General features: G+C 43.3%; 1 protein-coding gene and 1 pseudogene across 3 annotated transcripts; one reads left to right on the top strand and one right to left on the bottom strand.

Annotated features, from left to right (window-relative positions):
- Positions 1-24: 24 nt before the first annotated feature.
- Positions 25-2,819, bottom strand: LOC121746890. 3 transcript variants are annotated; one of them, XR_006039084.1, is made up of 7 exons: positions 2,610-2,819; positions 2,159-2,261; positions 1,613-2,069; positions 1,348-1,500; positions 954-1,053; positions 487-708; positions 25-300 (listed from the first exon to the last, which is right to left on the bottom strand). XR_006039084.1 is itself a non-coding variant. In XM_042140847.1 (3 exons), exons 2-3 carry the CDS (start codon positions 2,192-2,194, stop codon positions 1,408-1,410), a joined length of 675 nt encoding a protein of 224 aa, XP_041996781.1. In that variant the 5' UTR covers positions 2,195-2,261; positions 2,610-2,819; the 3' UTR covers positions 1,073-1,407. The 3 variants fall into 3 exon arrangements, 1 of the variants encoding a protein (XP_041996781.1); XR_006039083.1 differs by having other exon boundaries at positions 1,613-2,261; XM_042140847.1 differs by lacking the exons at positions 25-300; positions 487-708; positions 954-1,053 and having other exon boundaries at positions 1,073-1,500; positions 1,613-2,261.
- A 4,116-nt stretch (positions 2,820-6,935) lies between these two features.
- On the top strand, positions 6,936-16,590 carry LOC121749090 (annotated as a pseudogene).
- The last annotated feature ends 625 nt before the right edge of the window (positions 16,591-17,215 follow it).

The raw sequence follows: 17,215 nt of genomic DNA, 5'->3' as shown, positions 1-17,215 counted from the left end.
AACTAATCAACAACAAAATAGTAGTAGTAATAAAACCAAACTCAAGCTTTCTTCATTTGACAGTTAATAGTGTCACACCAAAAAAAGATTGGATTCACAATCCCAAAGAAGTAGAAGAAACACACCCACAAAACATATGACCTCAAACTCTTCAACAACAAAAAATTTTATGCATTCTTCGAATCAGTTGTAGTCGGGACGTAAAGATTTTCTTCGTGCCAAGAACCAAGCGAAGTCGTCTTCGTGTTGTGTATGGAGAAGGATCAAAATTGAACGAGGAAAAAAGAATTTATTGAAGCCCTGCAACATCATTAAAGAGAAGCCAATATTATTTTTCCTCAAATCATACAATAAAGAAAACATATCGATGCAGTCATGCAGAAGTATTCCACACAACGAACAGAAGCCAATCCACAAGGTACCGATAATATAGCTATCGATGCAGCAACATAATATACACGAGATCCCATGGATGAGAAAACATACCTAAAATAGCTATCATCTCCTTCAAAAAAATTGAGACGATAAAGCACCAAGAAATCATTAGGCAGTTTGATCATGGATCAGCTTTAGAACCAGCAGAGGGGATGAAGCATTCATGTGATCGCAGAAAATGACAGTTTGGGTATTTCCAGAGATAAATGGTCGGATTGATTTGACAGCATCGAGGTAAGTACCTCCGACAGGGGCTTCTAGTCCATCTATAACCTGCAATTACGAAAGCAACCATATTAAAAGAAAAAAAGGTGTCAATGCAAATTAAGCTAAACTGACTGCATCCAACACTGCAAAAATACACATACAAGAAACGAATATCTGAAATGTTCTATCCATGGTCTTCCCTAAAGAGATTAATCGGTCTTTGACGTTATTACTGAAGAAAAATTACTAAGCAGGCCCATGGCAAACACGAAATCAAGGAAAATATTAGTGGCATGGCTGATTAAATTTACCATTAATGCCAACTCGGAAATATCAACCGCCTTCAATGACAGAAGCTCTAGGAGCGTCTCTGGGGTGGCGATTATAAACTCAGGTTCAGAACTCTTTAAACTGCCACAGGCAAACATCATAGTGCAATCAAAAGAGTAGTTTAGAAGGACTATACACAGTCAGCAGCAAAGAAAAAGTACAGCTAAAATACATGGATATATAACATTCACAAGTTGCAAATCTTTTGAGATGGAAATATATACTACTACAAGATTTCTATCAATCATCTTTACCACTAATGCAGTAATGCATTAGTCTATTTACTCGAAAGACTAATGTTCCAGGATTAGACGATAAATTATAAAGCTATTTAAGCATGCTCGTTTTAGAAAAAATGTGTACCGACTTACTAACCAGGAAATAATATGAACCGAGTTACTGGCTTAAGATTGAGGGACTTTTTGGGTGCTAAGGCTAACTTTTCAATTTGGAGATCCATGGAAACACCCGAGTGCAAAAACTATGTACATAGCCACATTCTTCCAAAGTCTTGCAGACCTCGAGCACCTGACCATACCCAACGAGATAAAATAAATAATCAGATTATGCTTTGAATCAAGTCGATGGAAGTAATAACATAATGCCAGTATTATTTAGAAATCAACAAAGAATCAACAACCTTGGAAGCTTTTTCTTGAGACGGCACAAGGTACAAAAGAAAAGGTCTATCTAATGATACACCCTCTGCCTCTGCCTTTGCCCCTGCCTCTTCCTCTTCCTCCTTCATTGAGATTGAATCAGCAGCAGTTGATGCTATCCAAGTGATCTTCCTAGCCTTAGAATCAACTCCATCTTTATCCAACACATCAATTCCTTTGTTGTAACAACTCCAAAAATCAAATCCCCAAGAATCGGTAAAATAAGGCTTGTCATCTTTGGAATTATACGGCTCATCTTGATACAGAGCTTCCTGAACTGAGTTCAGGCACATAGTCAAGAATTTCGACGGACATCCTTCACCTTTGTCAGCAGCAAGCTCTTCCAAAGAATTATCGGAGCTGTCACACTTGATAATCCGCCATGTTGGCTTCCCCAAATCGATTGCAACCTCCGGTCTCACAGTACCTAAAGACCACCTAATCAATTCATTCAGTTCATTCTCCCCACTCTTGGGGTCCACAGTCTCATGTTTTTGACTACCTGAGTAGTCAGAATTGTCACTCACCTTCCATAAGCTACCCTCTTTGGTTCCCACTGTCATACTATCTTTACAACTAAACTCCTTTTATCTATCAATCAAACAGTGCTCTGAGACTAATGCGTAGGCCCTGTATATAAAGATTAAATCACAACAACAAACAAACACTCTTATGTTTCATCATCAATCAAAAAGTAATTTCAGCCAAACAAATTATTGGCAAGGAACATCAACCCACTAACTGCATTCCTCAAAGAATCATTTCCTTCCAAACATATCACTCTAGAATCTATATTCAAGATCACAAAATTAATCAATGGAAACATAAAAAATGCAAACGGTTAAAAAGAGAATCTTGATTACTTAAAGCAGCCCACAAAATCACACAATGAAAATAAGCGACAGAATCATCAATCCCGGATAAAAATAATGAAAAAAAAATTTAATATCTTTAGTTCTTGGTGTAAAGAAAAATGACCTGACAGATACGAGTGTGATTGGATTGACTGAGATTCTCAGCGGCCTCCGATGAAGAAACCCGTTTGCTTTTCTTGCTAAAAGTATGGTTTTCGCAATTGATGGCAGAGTATAGCTGAAGATGAATTGATTTCAGCGGCCTCCAACTGGGCCTAGGGGATTAACTGAATGCTTTGACTACCTTCGATTTAGGTGTTTAGTTGGGATTTACTGATTTAGTCATAATTTAGAATGTTAGACATTATTTAAGAAACTGAATACTTAGATTTACTTGGTATATATGGTAAATGAAATCTAATATGTTAGATAAATACTTAGACGTACTAACTAAGTAACTAGTGGAGTAGTAAAAGTTAAATATGATAACGAAGATCTGAAAATAATTAAATGAAGTATAATGGTAGATGGATGAAGTATTTAATAAGTAGCTTATAAACTCTTAAAAATATTTACTAAAATGATTTTCTAAATATATAATGGTAGATTCATATAAATTATCACGGTATATAAGCTCACTGGAAAATAACTTACTACTACTAATTTATAGTAATAATTATTTTATAAAAATAACTTGATTAAATTTTCTATTTTCAATATTTATCCTTGATTTCTCTTCTATTTTTTCGCACCAACTATGATTTTTAATTTATCTGATTCGCAATTTTTTTTAACAGTTTATAGTTCTTAAAATATGACTACATTTTAATGAATTCTTTAACACTTTATCTTGCAAACCTCTGAAATAAGTACCATTTTTTGTATCACAATTTTTTGACCGTTTGGCAATTTGCAATTACAATACGTTCAAATGATTTTGTATCACAATTTATTATATACATAACTATATGCTGCAGATGATGTTTAAGGGCATCCGCAATGGGCGGACGATGCGCGCCATCGTTGCCGATGCACGCCCGATGGGACGATGCGCGCCATCGTTGCCGATGCACGCCCGATGGCGCGCATCGTCCGCGCCATCCATCGTCCGCACCCATTGCGGGTGCGCGCCATAGGGCGCGGACGATAGTCGCGCCCTATACTTCGGTCGCGGAGGATAGCACGGACGATGGCCATCGTCCGTGCCATCGTCCGCCCCATTGCGGCTGTCGCGGACGATGACCATCGTCCGCGCCATCGTCTGCCCCATTGTGGAGGTCGCGGACGATGGCACGCGGTTTCGTTTTTTTATAAATACCGTTCATCTGTAACATTTTATTTCACTCGATTTCATTTTCGAAACTTACAATTACATAATTGCTACGAAATGGATTCAAGCCCCAATAGTCCTACCTTTAGCGCAGGGGCGCATTGGCTGGGTACACAACCCGACGATTATCGTTCGTTCGACACCAACGCCCATTACGATCCCGATTTCAGTACGGAATCGTATGGGTTGTCTGACATGGAGTCGTCTCCGCACTACTCAACCGCAGCGGCCGATCCCGACCCCGCCGCGACCGCTTCCGCCCCAGCCAGAAAGAAGCGGAACCGGCAGCGGGCGCAGAAGTTGCCGCCTCCCGGTGATTGCGATGAGTACGCCCACGGCCGTACGAACTACAACGACGACGAAACTCTCACCTTGGCCCGGTGTTGGGTAGATATATCGGAAGATCCGATATTCGCAAACAACCAGCGACAGATCGCGTACTGGGAACGCATCGCGGACCTCTACAATTCGGTGAAGCCGCCGACCGCGTACAAGCGCAAGCGTGAGCAACTCCGCAAGCACTGGGATCAAGTCAAGAAGCAAGTGAACTTGTACGCGGCGGAGTTCGAGAAGTTCACGCGGTCACAGAGGAGCGGCGAGAGCGCGAGCGACGTGCGCGCTAAAGCGTTGTTGTCATACCGATCGATGTACGGCGACTTCAAGCACGGGGCCATCTGGGCGCTCTTGAGGGACAAGCAAAAGTTCCAAGGTGGAATTCTGCACACTGGTGCGCCGAAGAGGACGAAGACCACTGAAGCTGGTGATTACACGAGCAGCGGCAGCGGCAACCACTCGGTTGACCTCAACCGGACATACGTGGATGAAGGGAGTTCCGGCACACCGGTGTCCTTCCGGCGTCCTCCCGGCGTCAAGGCTGCGAAGGCCAAGGGGAAGGCGACCGCGACCTCATCGTCGACCGCTGCAACCCAAGCTCTGGTCCCGGTAGGCTTGCACAAGGGTCGGAACCCGCCGGTTCCGGGCCCGAACCGGCGGGTCAAGGGTCGGAAAATCCGCGAACCTGAACCGGCCCGCCTAGCTCCCGGCGGTTCCGGTTCAGGTTCAAAAAACCGGCGGGTTACGCGCCGGTTCAAAACCGCCGGTTTTCGGCTCGAACCGCCGGTTCCGGGCCCGAACCGGCGGGTTGACGATTTTTTTTTTTTTTTTTGCATTTTTCAACTTTTCAATTTTAATCAAATTACATTACACTTTTCAAGTTTGCTTTTGTATGCAATGTGAGTAAATAAAATTGAAAAAAATACGTCTAAAGTTGCAATTTTATTGAAATTGCATGTTTACAAATTACACGTTACAAGTTACAACAATTACAAATTGAAAACATATGGCGGTCTTGAATTCTTAAACAAAATTTAAATACAAATGAGACTACTAGTGAAGAACTAATTACAAATGACAAGAAACGACGTTGAAGTTCTTAAACGTATAAGTGTATTATATATATACTCTTAACCGGCGAAGAAGATCTTTCTACATAACTAAATTAAGGACACCTTTAGCAATTCAACTTTAAATGTTGAGTTTCGTCTAACAATCAACAATTATAGTAGAATTGTCAAAAGTTTCCCTCATTTAGCCGTATAGAGAAATATACTTCATCGACTAGAGTATATACAAATACAATTATGTAATTGTATTTGCATATTTTTAAAGTAGGAATTAATGGAAAAAAAAAAGAAATAAAAGAAAAAGGACTTGAGCTCAACTTAAATTAAAAATTTAAGTTGAGGTGCCTACGTATCCCAATTGCTCATTTGCATTAGGGAATCAAAGTCCACGTAGTTCTCTTACCTTACTTACCTATTTGGTTTGGCCGGCGGCGGTTGACGGTTGGCCTAATCTTCATCCCCGGTGAATTCATCTTGTGATCCCTCTTGACGATCATTCCAATCATTTTCTTGTTCTCGGACGTCAGCTTTGGCCCAATCATCAAGTAACATCACGGCTTCCATATTTTTCGCCGAGAGCTTACTTCTTGAACAATTTAAATAAAGCCAAACTGTTATCCCAACAACTATGCGAAAGATATAAATCACGGTAGGGGTTAGTTCTATAAAAATCACGGTAGGGGTTAGTTCAACCTCAAAACCGGCGGTTTTTCCACGAAACCGGCGGGTTGGTCCACGGTTTTCCGACACAAACCGCCGGTTTCTGACCTCACCTAGCCCCCTACGCCTGAAAAGCTTCCGGAACCGGCGGAAACCGGTCGGAACCGCCGGTTCAAACCGGCGGTTTTCCTCCAAAACCAGCGGTTTTCGCCCAAAACCGGCGAACCGCCGGTTCATACCTATCCCTACTTTGAACCCCTACGAACCCTAGCCGTTCGACCCTTTGAACCGGCGGTTCGAACCGCCGAACCGCCGGTTCACGGTTCAAGTTATGCCCGAACCTGAACCGGCCCTTATGACCCTCCGACCCTTCAGCCGGTTCAACCCGCCGGTTCCGGGCCCGGTTCCGGTTCATGAACCGGCGGGCCCGAACCGGCGGTTAACCGGCGGGCCGGGCCGGATTGTGCATGCCTAGGTCCCGGTAGAGCTCCCGACCCAGACGGCCACCGCGTTTGAGTCGTTAGCAACAGCGTCGATGGCAAGGACGATGTTGCAGACGCACAGGGCCCTCAAGAAGTGTACCGACCCCGACGAAGCCGAATATCTCCGGGCGTTACTCGATTAGCTGCGTCGGAAGTTGGGAATTAGTCCGACTTAGTTTTTTTTTATTTATTAGTTCAATGATGTAACTTTTTTTATTAAAACATCGCCGTTTGTTATTTAGACCGTTTTTTATTTACTCGTTACTTGTTATTTGAAAATAGTTAAATTAATTAAACAAAACAATAAAATGATGATGTGGCGCGCCATAGGGCGCACCTTATGGCGCCCCACTGCAGGTGGGGAGGTAGGAGGATAAAACTGCTGACGTGGAGCGCCATAGGGCGCGCCTTAGGGCGCCCCATTGCTAATGCTCAAAGTTTTTGTAACCTTTTAGCATTGACCGTGGAAAAATATCTTTAATTAGTGTCATTTCCCCATTTCTCTGATGACTATTAATTTATATCTATCATTAACACATGCAATCACTTAGAAATAGAACAAAGAGAGAGAATTAATGGGAAGTGTTGCAGTAGATTCCGCCGGAATATTCCCTGAAGGTGGTGAAGATGGTTCGAAGAATCTTGACGTCGGCGCCCTCTTTGTCCTTAAATCTCGAGGTCAGCAACACCAAAATTGTTGAATTTAGATTTTTCTCTTTTTGTAATAAAATTATATCGTGATGTGAACATGTTCGTGGCAGCACTGCGGGTACCACCTAACGATGGCTATAGTTTCGCCGGTGCTGCTGAGCTTGCCGTTGGCGTTCACGTTGTTGGGTTGGAGCGGTGGCGTTTTTTGCCTCACTACGGCGGGATTGACCACTTTCTACTCTATTGTATTGGAGCACTTTGCGCTACTTGGAAGGCGCCATCTTCGGTTTAGGGACATGGCCCACGATATTTTAGGTGCACGTTTGGTAGAGAAGATAAATAACAAAGCAAGATAAGAACACGCATTTAGGTCATTTTTGATTATATAACTCCAAGATATATGAGTTATCTATCCTATCATCTATTCATATTTTAGCAAATTAGGCTTTGATTCATTGTGTAGTTTGTGAAATTCATGACATCAACAACCATTTTTAAAGTATTAGAATTAAATTAAAAACAAATAAAGGCCACTGACATGGAAATGAGATCAATCGTACCCAAATAAGTTAAATAACAAGACATTTCAACTTTTGTTTCTTTCTAATAAATAATAATACCTAACCATTGCATTCATGCTCCTCTAGCATTATTATAGTATTACTAGTATCTTTGAAATTTTGTTTCTCCATTAGTCATTTACTTGTGATCTGTTGACTAGTACTATACATATTTGGAGTATAAATATCTAAATTATATTTGAATGTTTACTTAATTAATGCAGGCCCTGGATGGGGACGCTACTTTGTGGGCCCTCTTCAATTGGGTATGTGCTATTTTGCTGTAATTGCATGTACACTTCTTGGTGGACAGAGCAGAGTCTCAAGGTTAGACTTTCTTCTTCTTTTTTCTAGCCCATTAAAACAACTTTGTGTGCTTTTTTTTAGCACAACAATTAGATTTCAAATATTTTAGATAAAAATAATTAAGTGCCATTTAATTAATAAGACACTTTACCTTTTGCAGTATATATGTTTACTATCTACACCTTCATCAATTCATAGCAATATTTGGAGGGCTAACCCTAATTATGGGCCAAATGCCATCTTTTCATTCTCCAAGGCACATCAACCTTGTTTCCCTTTTTCTGTGTCTTCTTTATTGTGCTTGTACCACAGCTGGTGCAATTTATATAGGTAAATTTATTCACCATATAATACATATATATATGACACTCTAAAATTTCTAGATAATATATATTGAATCATTTCATTTTGGCATAGGACATTCTTACAAAGCACTTAAAATGGATTACACGGTGACCGGGGAAGGCATAAATCGTGTTTTCGGTATCTTCAACGCTCTCTCAATCATCTCCACAGCGTATGGAAATGGTATTATTCCAGAAATACAGGTAATTCATTCAGATTTTAATAAATTTGATAATTTATTGATATAGAAGAAAATTATGAATAGAGAATTTGGTCTGGGACAGGCTACTATTGCTCCACCAATGGCCGGCAAAATGTTCAAAGGATTGTTAGTCTGTTATTATGTGGTGATATCAACTTTCTTCAGTGTAGCAATTTCAGGGTATTGGGCATTTGGAAATTGATGGAGTACGGACTAAACAAGCCCAACAGCAGTGACGGCCCATCAGCCCAAAGCCCAAGGAAGAGTATCAGTTCGGCCTTACCAAAGCATTCGGCCCCAGCCTACAGCTCGGTAAAAGCCGACCAGTCAAGCTCTACTCTTAGATCGGCTAAAGCTGCTCGGCAATAGTTCAGCAGTTCGGTCTCAGTATTCGACCGAACTGGAAGATAGTCAACTCATGCAGGATAGTGGACCAAGTACAGAGATAGTGGACTCATGCAGGATCTCATGCAAGATAGTGGACCCATGCAGGATCTCCACGACCTCCACGACATCCACAACCATCATTAGTAGTGATGCAAGCCACGATCTTAGTTCAATGTATAAATAGAACTTAGATCAGATAGAAAGGGGTTAAGTTCTAAGGAAGCTCTCTAGAGATAAAAGATTATATAGCAAGTCTGTATTGTAAGCTGTAGAAAACAGATCAAGCAATACAACTCTGCCCTCTTTTCTTCCCGTGGACGTAGATTTACCTCAGTAAATCGAACCACGTAAATCTCTGTGTCGTGATCTGTATTTTCCTGCATTCATCATCATCAGAAATTCGCGAAGCCATCACTGGCGCCGTCTGTGGGAAACAGAGAACCAAATTTGTGATACAGCGAATTTTTGACCCTTTTTCCACCCCAAAAAAATGCATACCAGATCACATACTACCCGTAATACCGTTCGTGATAACCGTGAGGAAGCTAGTCCAGCTCGCAGGTCTGAAAAACGGCCTCGGGAGACATCTACCTCCGGTTCTCACGAAGAAGGAACAAGCCACTCCAGGAGAGATCGCACCGAGTCTTCCCAGCAGCCCGATTTAAATGAAGCTGTCAAGCTGTTCTTGGCTGAGAAGCAGGATGAGTTCTTAACCTTCCTGCAGAAGAGCCAACAGCCGGAGAAGACAACGGCGGATTCTCCCTCCTCATCCAGACATGAAAGTCACTACCGCAGTAGTGACGTGTCTTCCAGGAGAAAGAATCCTCAACCCCGACATGTTCATGTTCCTCCTCGGTACCGGAACCACAGGAGAACTCCATCTCCTCCGTACCGAAGAGATGTCGGGTTCGCCATGTACGGAGCATTAAAGACTCCGTTCTCGGACGATATCACCCGAACTCCTTTGCCGCGGAACTACCGGACACCGTCAATGACTTATGACGGGTTGGTGGATCCACATGACTTCCTGGGACGCTATCAGTATAACATGGCGAACCAGGGTCTCAATGAGGTCCATATGTGCAAGCTGTTCCCCGAGCTGCTTATCGGGAACGCGAGAAGGTGGTTCGATAGCCTCCCCCAAGGCAGCATTAGATCTTACCGAGATCTAATGGATGCTTTCCACAGGAGGTTCTTTCAGAAAGCGGAAGCCCGGATCACTTCGGCTCAGCTGCTTTCTATACGTCAAGGTCGCGACGAAAAGATCAGCGACTTCATGACGAGATTCCACAAGGAATGCCTACAAGTAGATGATCTCAACGATCTACTTGTCATTTCGGCATTCCAAAATGGAATCCTGCCCGGAGCTCTCTACAGAAAGCTCGTGGAGTGCGGTCCGCAAACAGCTCAAGAAATGTGGGACATTGCGGACCAGTTTTCCCGTGCGGATGAGGCAGACCGTCGAAAACGGTCTTTAGACAGCTCATCCCGAGAAGAGAAAAAGAAGCCCGATCAAAGCGGCCAGGTGCTTCCTCGCCGAACTCCTTTTGAAAGAATTCAAAGGGCACCGGTACAAGGCAGATTGGGGCCACGCCTCAATCCTGAGAAGCCGCCCGCTCAGTTCGTACCATTAAACAAGTCAAGAGCGGAAATTTTCGAACTACATTCCGATATGTTCGAAAAACCAAAGCGGATGACGAAATCAGCCGCGCGGCGACCTCAGGATCAATATTGCTCCTTCCATCAAGCCCACGGTCACGATACCGAGGAGTGCCGAAATTTGGCTGCAGGTATTGATGTTCTTGTGAAAACAGGAACGTTAAAAAAATACCAAAGCAAGCAGCCGAAAAAGAACAAAAGGCAGAGAGGTGCGAACTGCAATCCTTAGGATCCGAAAAGGCATGAGGATCCCGAAGACGACGACGAGCCGCAATATGATGGAGTAATCCAGACTATTGATGCTCTCCCTGCCGGGAAGACTAAGTCGTCCCTAAAAGCAGAACGCAGAGGTTCCAATCAAGAGGAGCCAACACATAAAAGGCTGAAGAAAGACGAAGTGATTACATTTTCAGATGCCGATCCTGTCCCAGCCATCTCTCCTCACCAAGACGCTATTGTCATTCAAGCCGGAGTGGCAAACAAACTGATCCACAGAGTATTTGTGGATACAGGAGCGTCAGTCAGCATTCTTTTTAAAGAATGTTTCGATAAAATGGAAGTGGATCCAGCTCGGCTCAGTCCGGCTCCACTTCCTCTGAAAAGTTTCGCCCAGGAGGACACCCGCCCTGAAGGTATTATCAGCCTTCCGATCACGGTGGGAAAAGCGCCTACAAGCTCCAATACGATGATCGAGTTCTTTGTGGTGAAAGCTCGGTCCCCGTACAACATCATCCTGGGGAGAGACTGGCTCAACACAGTTCGGGCCGTTTGCTCTACTTATCACCTCACCATCAAGATCCCCACTAAAGGTGGGATAGCGGTCATCCGAGGTGATCAAAAGAGAGCAAAAGAATGTCTGCAGATTGCGCTTAAAAGTGCCGAGCAATCAGTTCGGCACCATCAAGCATAGCAATCACAGCAACCGGAGTCAGAGGCAAGCGAGATGACCGAAGTCACTTCAGAGCCGAACTCAATGACCGTTCAGTTATACGAAGATGATCCATCCAGAACGGTCAAGATCGGCTTCGCAGGAACGCCTCTACTCCGGGAAAAGACCATTCAGCTCCTCAAGGAGTACAAAGATGTCTTTGCATGGTCTCCGTTGGACATGACCGGAGTGCCCCCCGAGGTAATCACTCATCGGTTAAATATTGATCCTTCAATCCGGCCAGTAAAACAGAAGCAAAGACTCTTTGCGGCAGAAAGAAGCCAAGTCATCCATGACGAAGTCCGCCAATTACTAAAAGCGGATGTACTATTCGAGGTGAAATATCCTTCTTGGGTGGCCAATCCTGTGATGATCAAGAAAAAAGAAGGAGGATGGCGGATGTGCATAGATTTTACCGATCTAAACAAGCACTGTCCTAAAGATTGCTATCCCCTTCCGAATATAGATAAAAAAGTAGAAGCTTTGATCGGCTTCGAAATTTTCTGTTTTCTTGATTTATACAAAGGATATCACCAAGTGTTGATGGATGAGAGTGACGCTCCGAAAACAGCTTTCATTACCGATTTCGGCATTTTCGCTTATAAAAAGATGCCATTCGGTTTAAAGAATGCCGGAGCCACTTATCAAAGGATGGTAGACAAGCTTTTTCGGCACCTAATCGGAAAACAGGTTGAAGTGTATGTCGACGACATAGTTGTCAAAAGCAAAAGCACTTCGGAGTACGAAGACAACCTCAAATCCACCCTCGACGTGCTCCGAAAAGCCAACCTCAAACTCAACCCCCAAAAATGTACCTTTTTGGTAGATTCGGGAAAATTTCTGGGTTGTTGGGTTTCAAAGGACGGACTCAAGGCAAATCCCTCAAAAGTTCAAGTTATTCAGAACATGGCGATGCCGAAGTCCATACACGATGTGCAAAGACTAACTGGATGTCTAGCCGCATTGAATAGATTCCTTTCCCAAGCAGCCGAAAAGCAACTGCCGTTCTTCAAAGTGTTAAAAAAGGCACCAAAGTTCGAGTGGGGAGCCGAGCAGAAAAAGGCCTTTGACGAGTTCAAAAGTTATCTAGCCGAGCTTCCTATTCTCTCTGCTCCAACCGAAGCCGAAGTAATATTCTTATACTTAGCGGCATCGGATCAAACCATCAGCGCGGTGCTTGTACGAGAAGAAGGCCTAAAGCAGCTTCCCATCTATTTTACAAGCCGAACATTAAGAGGTCCAGAAACCAGGTATCAACCTCTGGAAAAGATTGCTCTGGCATTAGTAAATGCAGCAAGGAGACTGCGGCCATACTTCTATGCTCACAAGGTATGCGTCTTAACTGATCTGCCACTTCGGCAAGTGTTGACCAAACCAGAAGCATCAGGCAGAATCGCCAAGTGGGCTATAGAGTTGGGAGAACACAATTGAATATCTACCTCGGAAAGCCATCAAGGGACAAGCCTTGGCAGATTTTCTTGCAGAAGCAAAGAACGATCAAGCAATTCCTGTTATTGCCGAACAGAAGAATTCTGCCAATGCCGAACTAGCACAGCCCTTGGAATCCGAAGTAGAGCCGCCGGACTGCTGGAGCGGATTTGTAGATGGAGCTTCAAACAAGATGGGAAGTGGAGCTGGTATTTTACTTGTCGCTCCCGACGGACACGAGGTAACCTACTCACTTCGGTTCCTATTCCCCACTACTAATAATGAAGCCGAGTACGAAGCCCTCCTGGCCGGACTCCAGTTAGCGCAAAGTCTGCTCGTCAAATCTCTCAAAGTCCATTGTGATTCACAAGTCATAGTAAATCACATGTTGGGTACAAGTGAAGCTCGTGACGAGAGAATGAAGAAGTATTTGGACAAAGCGCAAAGCATCAGCCGAAGTTTCTCCTATTTTCGGATAATCCGCATTCCCAGAGCGGAAAATAGCCGAGCAGATACCTTAAGTAAGTTGGCCTCAGCTCCGAGCTCAAAGGCGGAAGAATTAATGCATCGAAGCATTGATGAAGCCGAGGTACATTCAGTATCCAGCTCGCCGAACTGGATGACGCCGATCTTGCAGTATCTGGATCAAGGACAATTGCCCGAGGATAAGAGAGAAGCTCGGAAGATCACGTGCCGAGCACTTCGGTACGAACTTCATGAAGGAGTCCTCTTTAGAAAGTCTTACCTCCAGCCGTTATTGCGGTGCGTAGGACCAGAAGAGACGGACTACATCCTCAGAGAAGTTCATGAAGGATCGTGCGGTAGCCACATCGGAGCCAGAGCTTTAGCTAAAAAAGTTCTGAGATGGGGATATTATTGGCCAACCATGGTACAAGAGGCAGTGCAGCTCGTCAAGAAGTGTACGAAGTGCCAAATTCATGCAAATGTCCCAAGGATGCCGCAGACCGATCTATACACTATGCAAAGCCCTTGGCCTTTCATGCAATGGGGCACAGACATAGTGGGACCACTTCCTCAAGCTCCTCGGCAAATGAAATTCCTTATCGTTGCCGTGGACTACTTCACGAAGTGGGTGGAGGCTGAACCATTAGCTGCGATAACGAGCTCAAAGGCATTGGACTTCGTCTGGAAGAACATAGTGTGCCGATTTGGCATACCCCACATCCTCATCTCGGATAACGGGACTCAGTTCACCGACAAGACGTTCAAGAATTGGTGCCAAGAGCTGAATATTCAACAGCGGTTCACTTCGGTCTCTCATCCACAAGCAAACGGACAAACGGAGGTAACAAATCGTATCCTGGTGAAAGGGTTAAAAGCTCGGTTAGAACAAGCCAAAGGACAATGGGTAGAAAATCTCCCTCAAGTCCTATGGTCCTACCGAACTACACCCACAACCTCCAACGGTGAAACTCCGTACAGTCTTGTGTACGGCACTGAAGCCGTGATTCCGGTGGAGATCGGCATACCCAGTCCCCGAACTCTAAATTTCTCAGCAGAAATGAATGACGACGGACTGAGAGCCGAGCTAGATCTTGCCGAAGAAAGAAGAGAATTGGCATGCATAAAAGCAGCCAAGTACAAGGAGCAAGTAGCCCGGTATTACAACCAAAGGGTGAAGAAGCTGCAATTTCAAGTGGGAGATCTCGTCTTGAGAAACAACGAAGTAAGCCGAGCAGAAAAGCTGGGCAAGCTCGAACCCACATGGGAAGGTCCGTATCGGGTGTCAGAAGTCCTCGGCAAAGGGTCTTACAAATTGGCTCACATGTCAGGAGAACAGGTACCCCGAACATGGCACATTTCCAACCTCAAGAAGTTCCATTTGTAAGAGACAGTCCGGTCAGTCAGTCTTGAGTCCTGTTCGGTCAATGTGCTTTCTTTGGTTTGCTTGGTCTTTGTTTGTCTCTGTGCGTTTTGTCTGTGTGTTTTGTTTGTCTCTGTGCGTTTTGTCTGTGTGTTTTGTCTGTCTCTGTGCGTGTCGTCTCTTACAAATGTTACTGAGGTATCTTGTTCTTCGAAGGCTGATCCCCTTCTTAGAACATATACAAGCCAACGATTGTGAAGTCAAAGCTTCTAAAGAGGATACAAGACCACAATTCAGCTTAAACAAGCAGTTCGTCTGAAACGAACTGCAATAAGCCAACGATTGTGAAGTCCAAGCTTCTAAAGAGGATACAAGACCACAATTCAGCTTAAGAATCAAGCGCTTCGTCTGAAACGAACTGCAACAAAAGTCCGATTCACGCGATAAAACTTGCCTGAATTAGGACAAGGGAAAGTCCGATCCACGCGATAAAACTCGCCGAATTAGGACAAGGGAAAGTCCGATCCCCAAATTAGGACAACGGAAAGTCCGATCCGAGCGATAAAACTCGCCAAATTAGGACACAAACCAAGTCCGGTCAAAGAAGAGTTTACTTCATAAGACCAAGGACAAACATCAACTTACCCCGTACCTTTATCCAGAATGCCAAAGTGACTCGCTTCGCCGAAGTGATTCACTTCGCTTTTCGGGGGGGGTAGTGATGGAGTACGGACTAAACAAGCCCAACAGCAGTGACGGCCCATCAGCCCAAAGCCCAAGGAAGAGTATCAGTTCGGCCTTACCAAAGAGTTCGGCCCCAGCCTACAGCTCGGTAAAAGCCGACCAGTCAAGCTCTACTCTTAGATCGGCTAAAGCTGCTCGGCAATAGTTCAGCAGTTCGGTCTCAGTATTCGACCGAACTGGAAGATAGTCAACTCATGCAGGATAGTGGACCAAGTACAGAGATAGTGGACTCATGCAGGATCTCATGCAAGATAGTGGACCCATGCAGGATCTCCACGACCTCCACGACATCCACAACCATCATTAGTAGTGATGCAAGCCACGATCTTAGTTCAATGTATAAATAGAACTTAGATCAGATAGAAATGGGTTAAGTTCTAAGGAAGCTCTCTAGAGATAAAAGATTATATAGCAAGTCTGTATTGTAAGCTGTAGAAAACAGATCAAGCAATACAACTCTGCCCTCTTTTCTTCCCGTGGACGTAGATTTACCTCAGTAAATCGAACCACGTAAATCTCTGTGTCGTGATCTGTATTTTCCTGCATTCATCATCATCAGAAATTCGCGAAGCCATCAGAAATCAATCTCAACCGTCGATTCTCTCAAATTTCATTGTTGATGGAGTGCCCTTGCTGCCTAAATGGTTTCTCCTCATAATCTATGTCTCCACTCTTATCCAAATCTCAGCTGTCACTTTAGTAAGATTTCCATATTAAATACTCACTAGTCTTTGGATTTCTCTATCACAAACATAAATTGATGTTTGTAATAATTAATTGATGCAATTTGTTATAATTAAATGTGACATGCTAATAATATGCAGGTGTACTTGCAACCAACGAATGTTGTTATAGACCGCAAGTTTGCAGATCCTAAGAAGCCTGAATTTTCGACGCGTAACATGGTTCCACGGCTCGTTTTTAGGTCATTATCGGTCGTGATTGCAGCCATGGTCGCGGCAATGCTTCCTTTCTTTGGCGATATGATGGCGTTGGCCGGTGCACTTGCTTGCATTCCTCTAGATTTCATTATGCCTATGGTTTTCTATAACGTGACATTCAAACCCTCGAGAAGGAGCTTAATTTTTTGGGTGAACACCGTTATCGCCTCCGTCTCCACCGTGTTGGTCGCCGTTGCATCCGTCCGGCAAATAATTTGGATGCCAAAACTTATAAATTGTTTGCCAACATGTGATGGACTAGAAATTGTTTCTTTTTTATGTTACTTTATTTATAATAACATGAATTAAAAAAGTGTGTTTGTAATCATATTTATTGTACTTCTTAGAAATAGAATTTATGTTCTGAGGTGGCATAACGTAAAAATTCATTATTATTTTCAAAATAAAAATATAAAATTGCTACAATATTGTAGAAAGTCTTTGTATTCACAGTGAAATTAATTGCATTCGAAAAATATAAAATTTCACTTCTCATAAGATTCACATAACCACACTCTAGTGTTGCACTTATTCAATAAGTAGATGTGTCCATACATATCAAATCTTCATGTTTTGAGGGTTGGAAATACTATAAGTTCTATAATTTAAACCGTTTCTTAAACTTTTATGCACATATAGTATTTGTGCGCTTTTATTATAAGTCAAATCATCACTTCTCAATTATCATTACATCCAAAACCTATTTTGGGCCTTAGATCCAATACCAATAGCTTTGAAATGGCTGAATCTGGATCAACAAATGTTCAATTGCATACATTACATAAAACTGAATCTTATGTAGTATATTCTTTGATTATGTGGATTCGGCGAATACTCGTTATCGGAATAATGTCACATAAGTTTAGTCATAAATTATAA

Source organism: Salvia splendens, chromosome 9 (genome assembly GCF_004379255.2).
Source record: "Salvia splendens isolate huo1 chromosome 9, SspV2, whole genome shotgun sequence".
NCBI lineage: Eukaryota > Viridiplantae > Streptophyta > Magnoliopsida > Lamiales > Lamiaceae > Salvia > Salvia splendens.
Note: the sequence above shows the minus strand (reverse complement) of the source record. Positions and strands in the feature narration are given on the sequence as shown.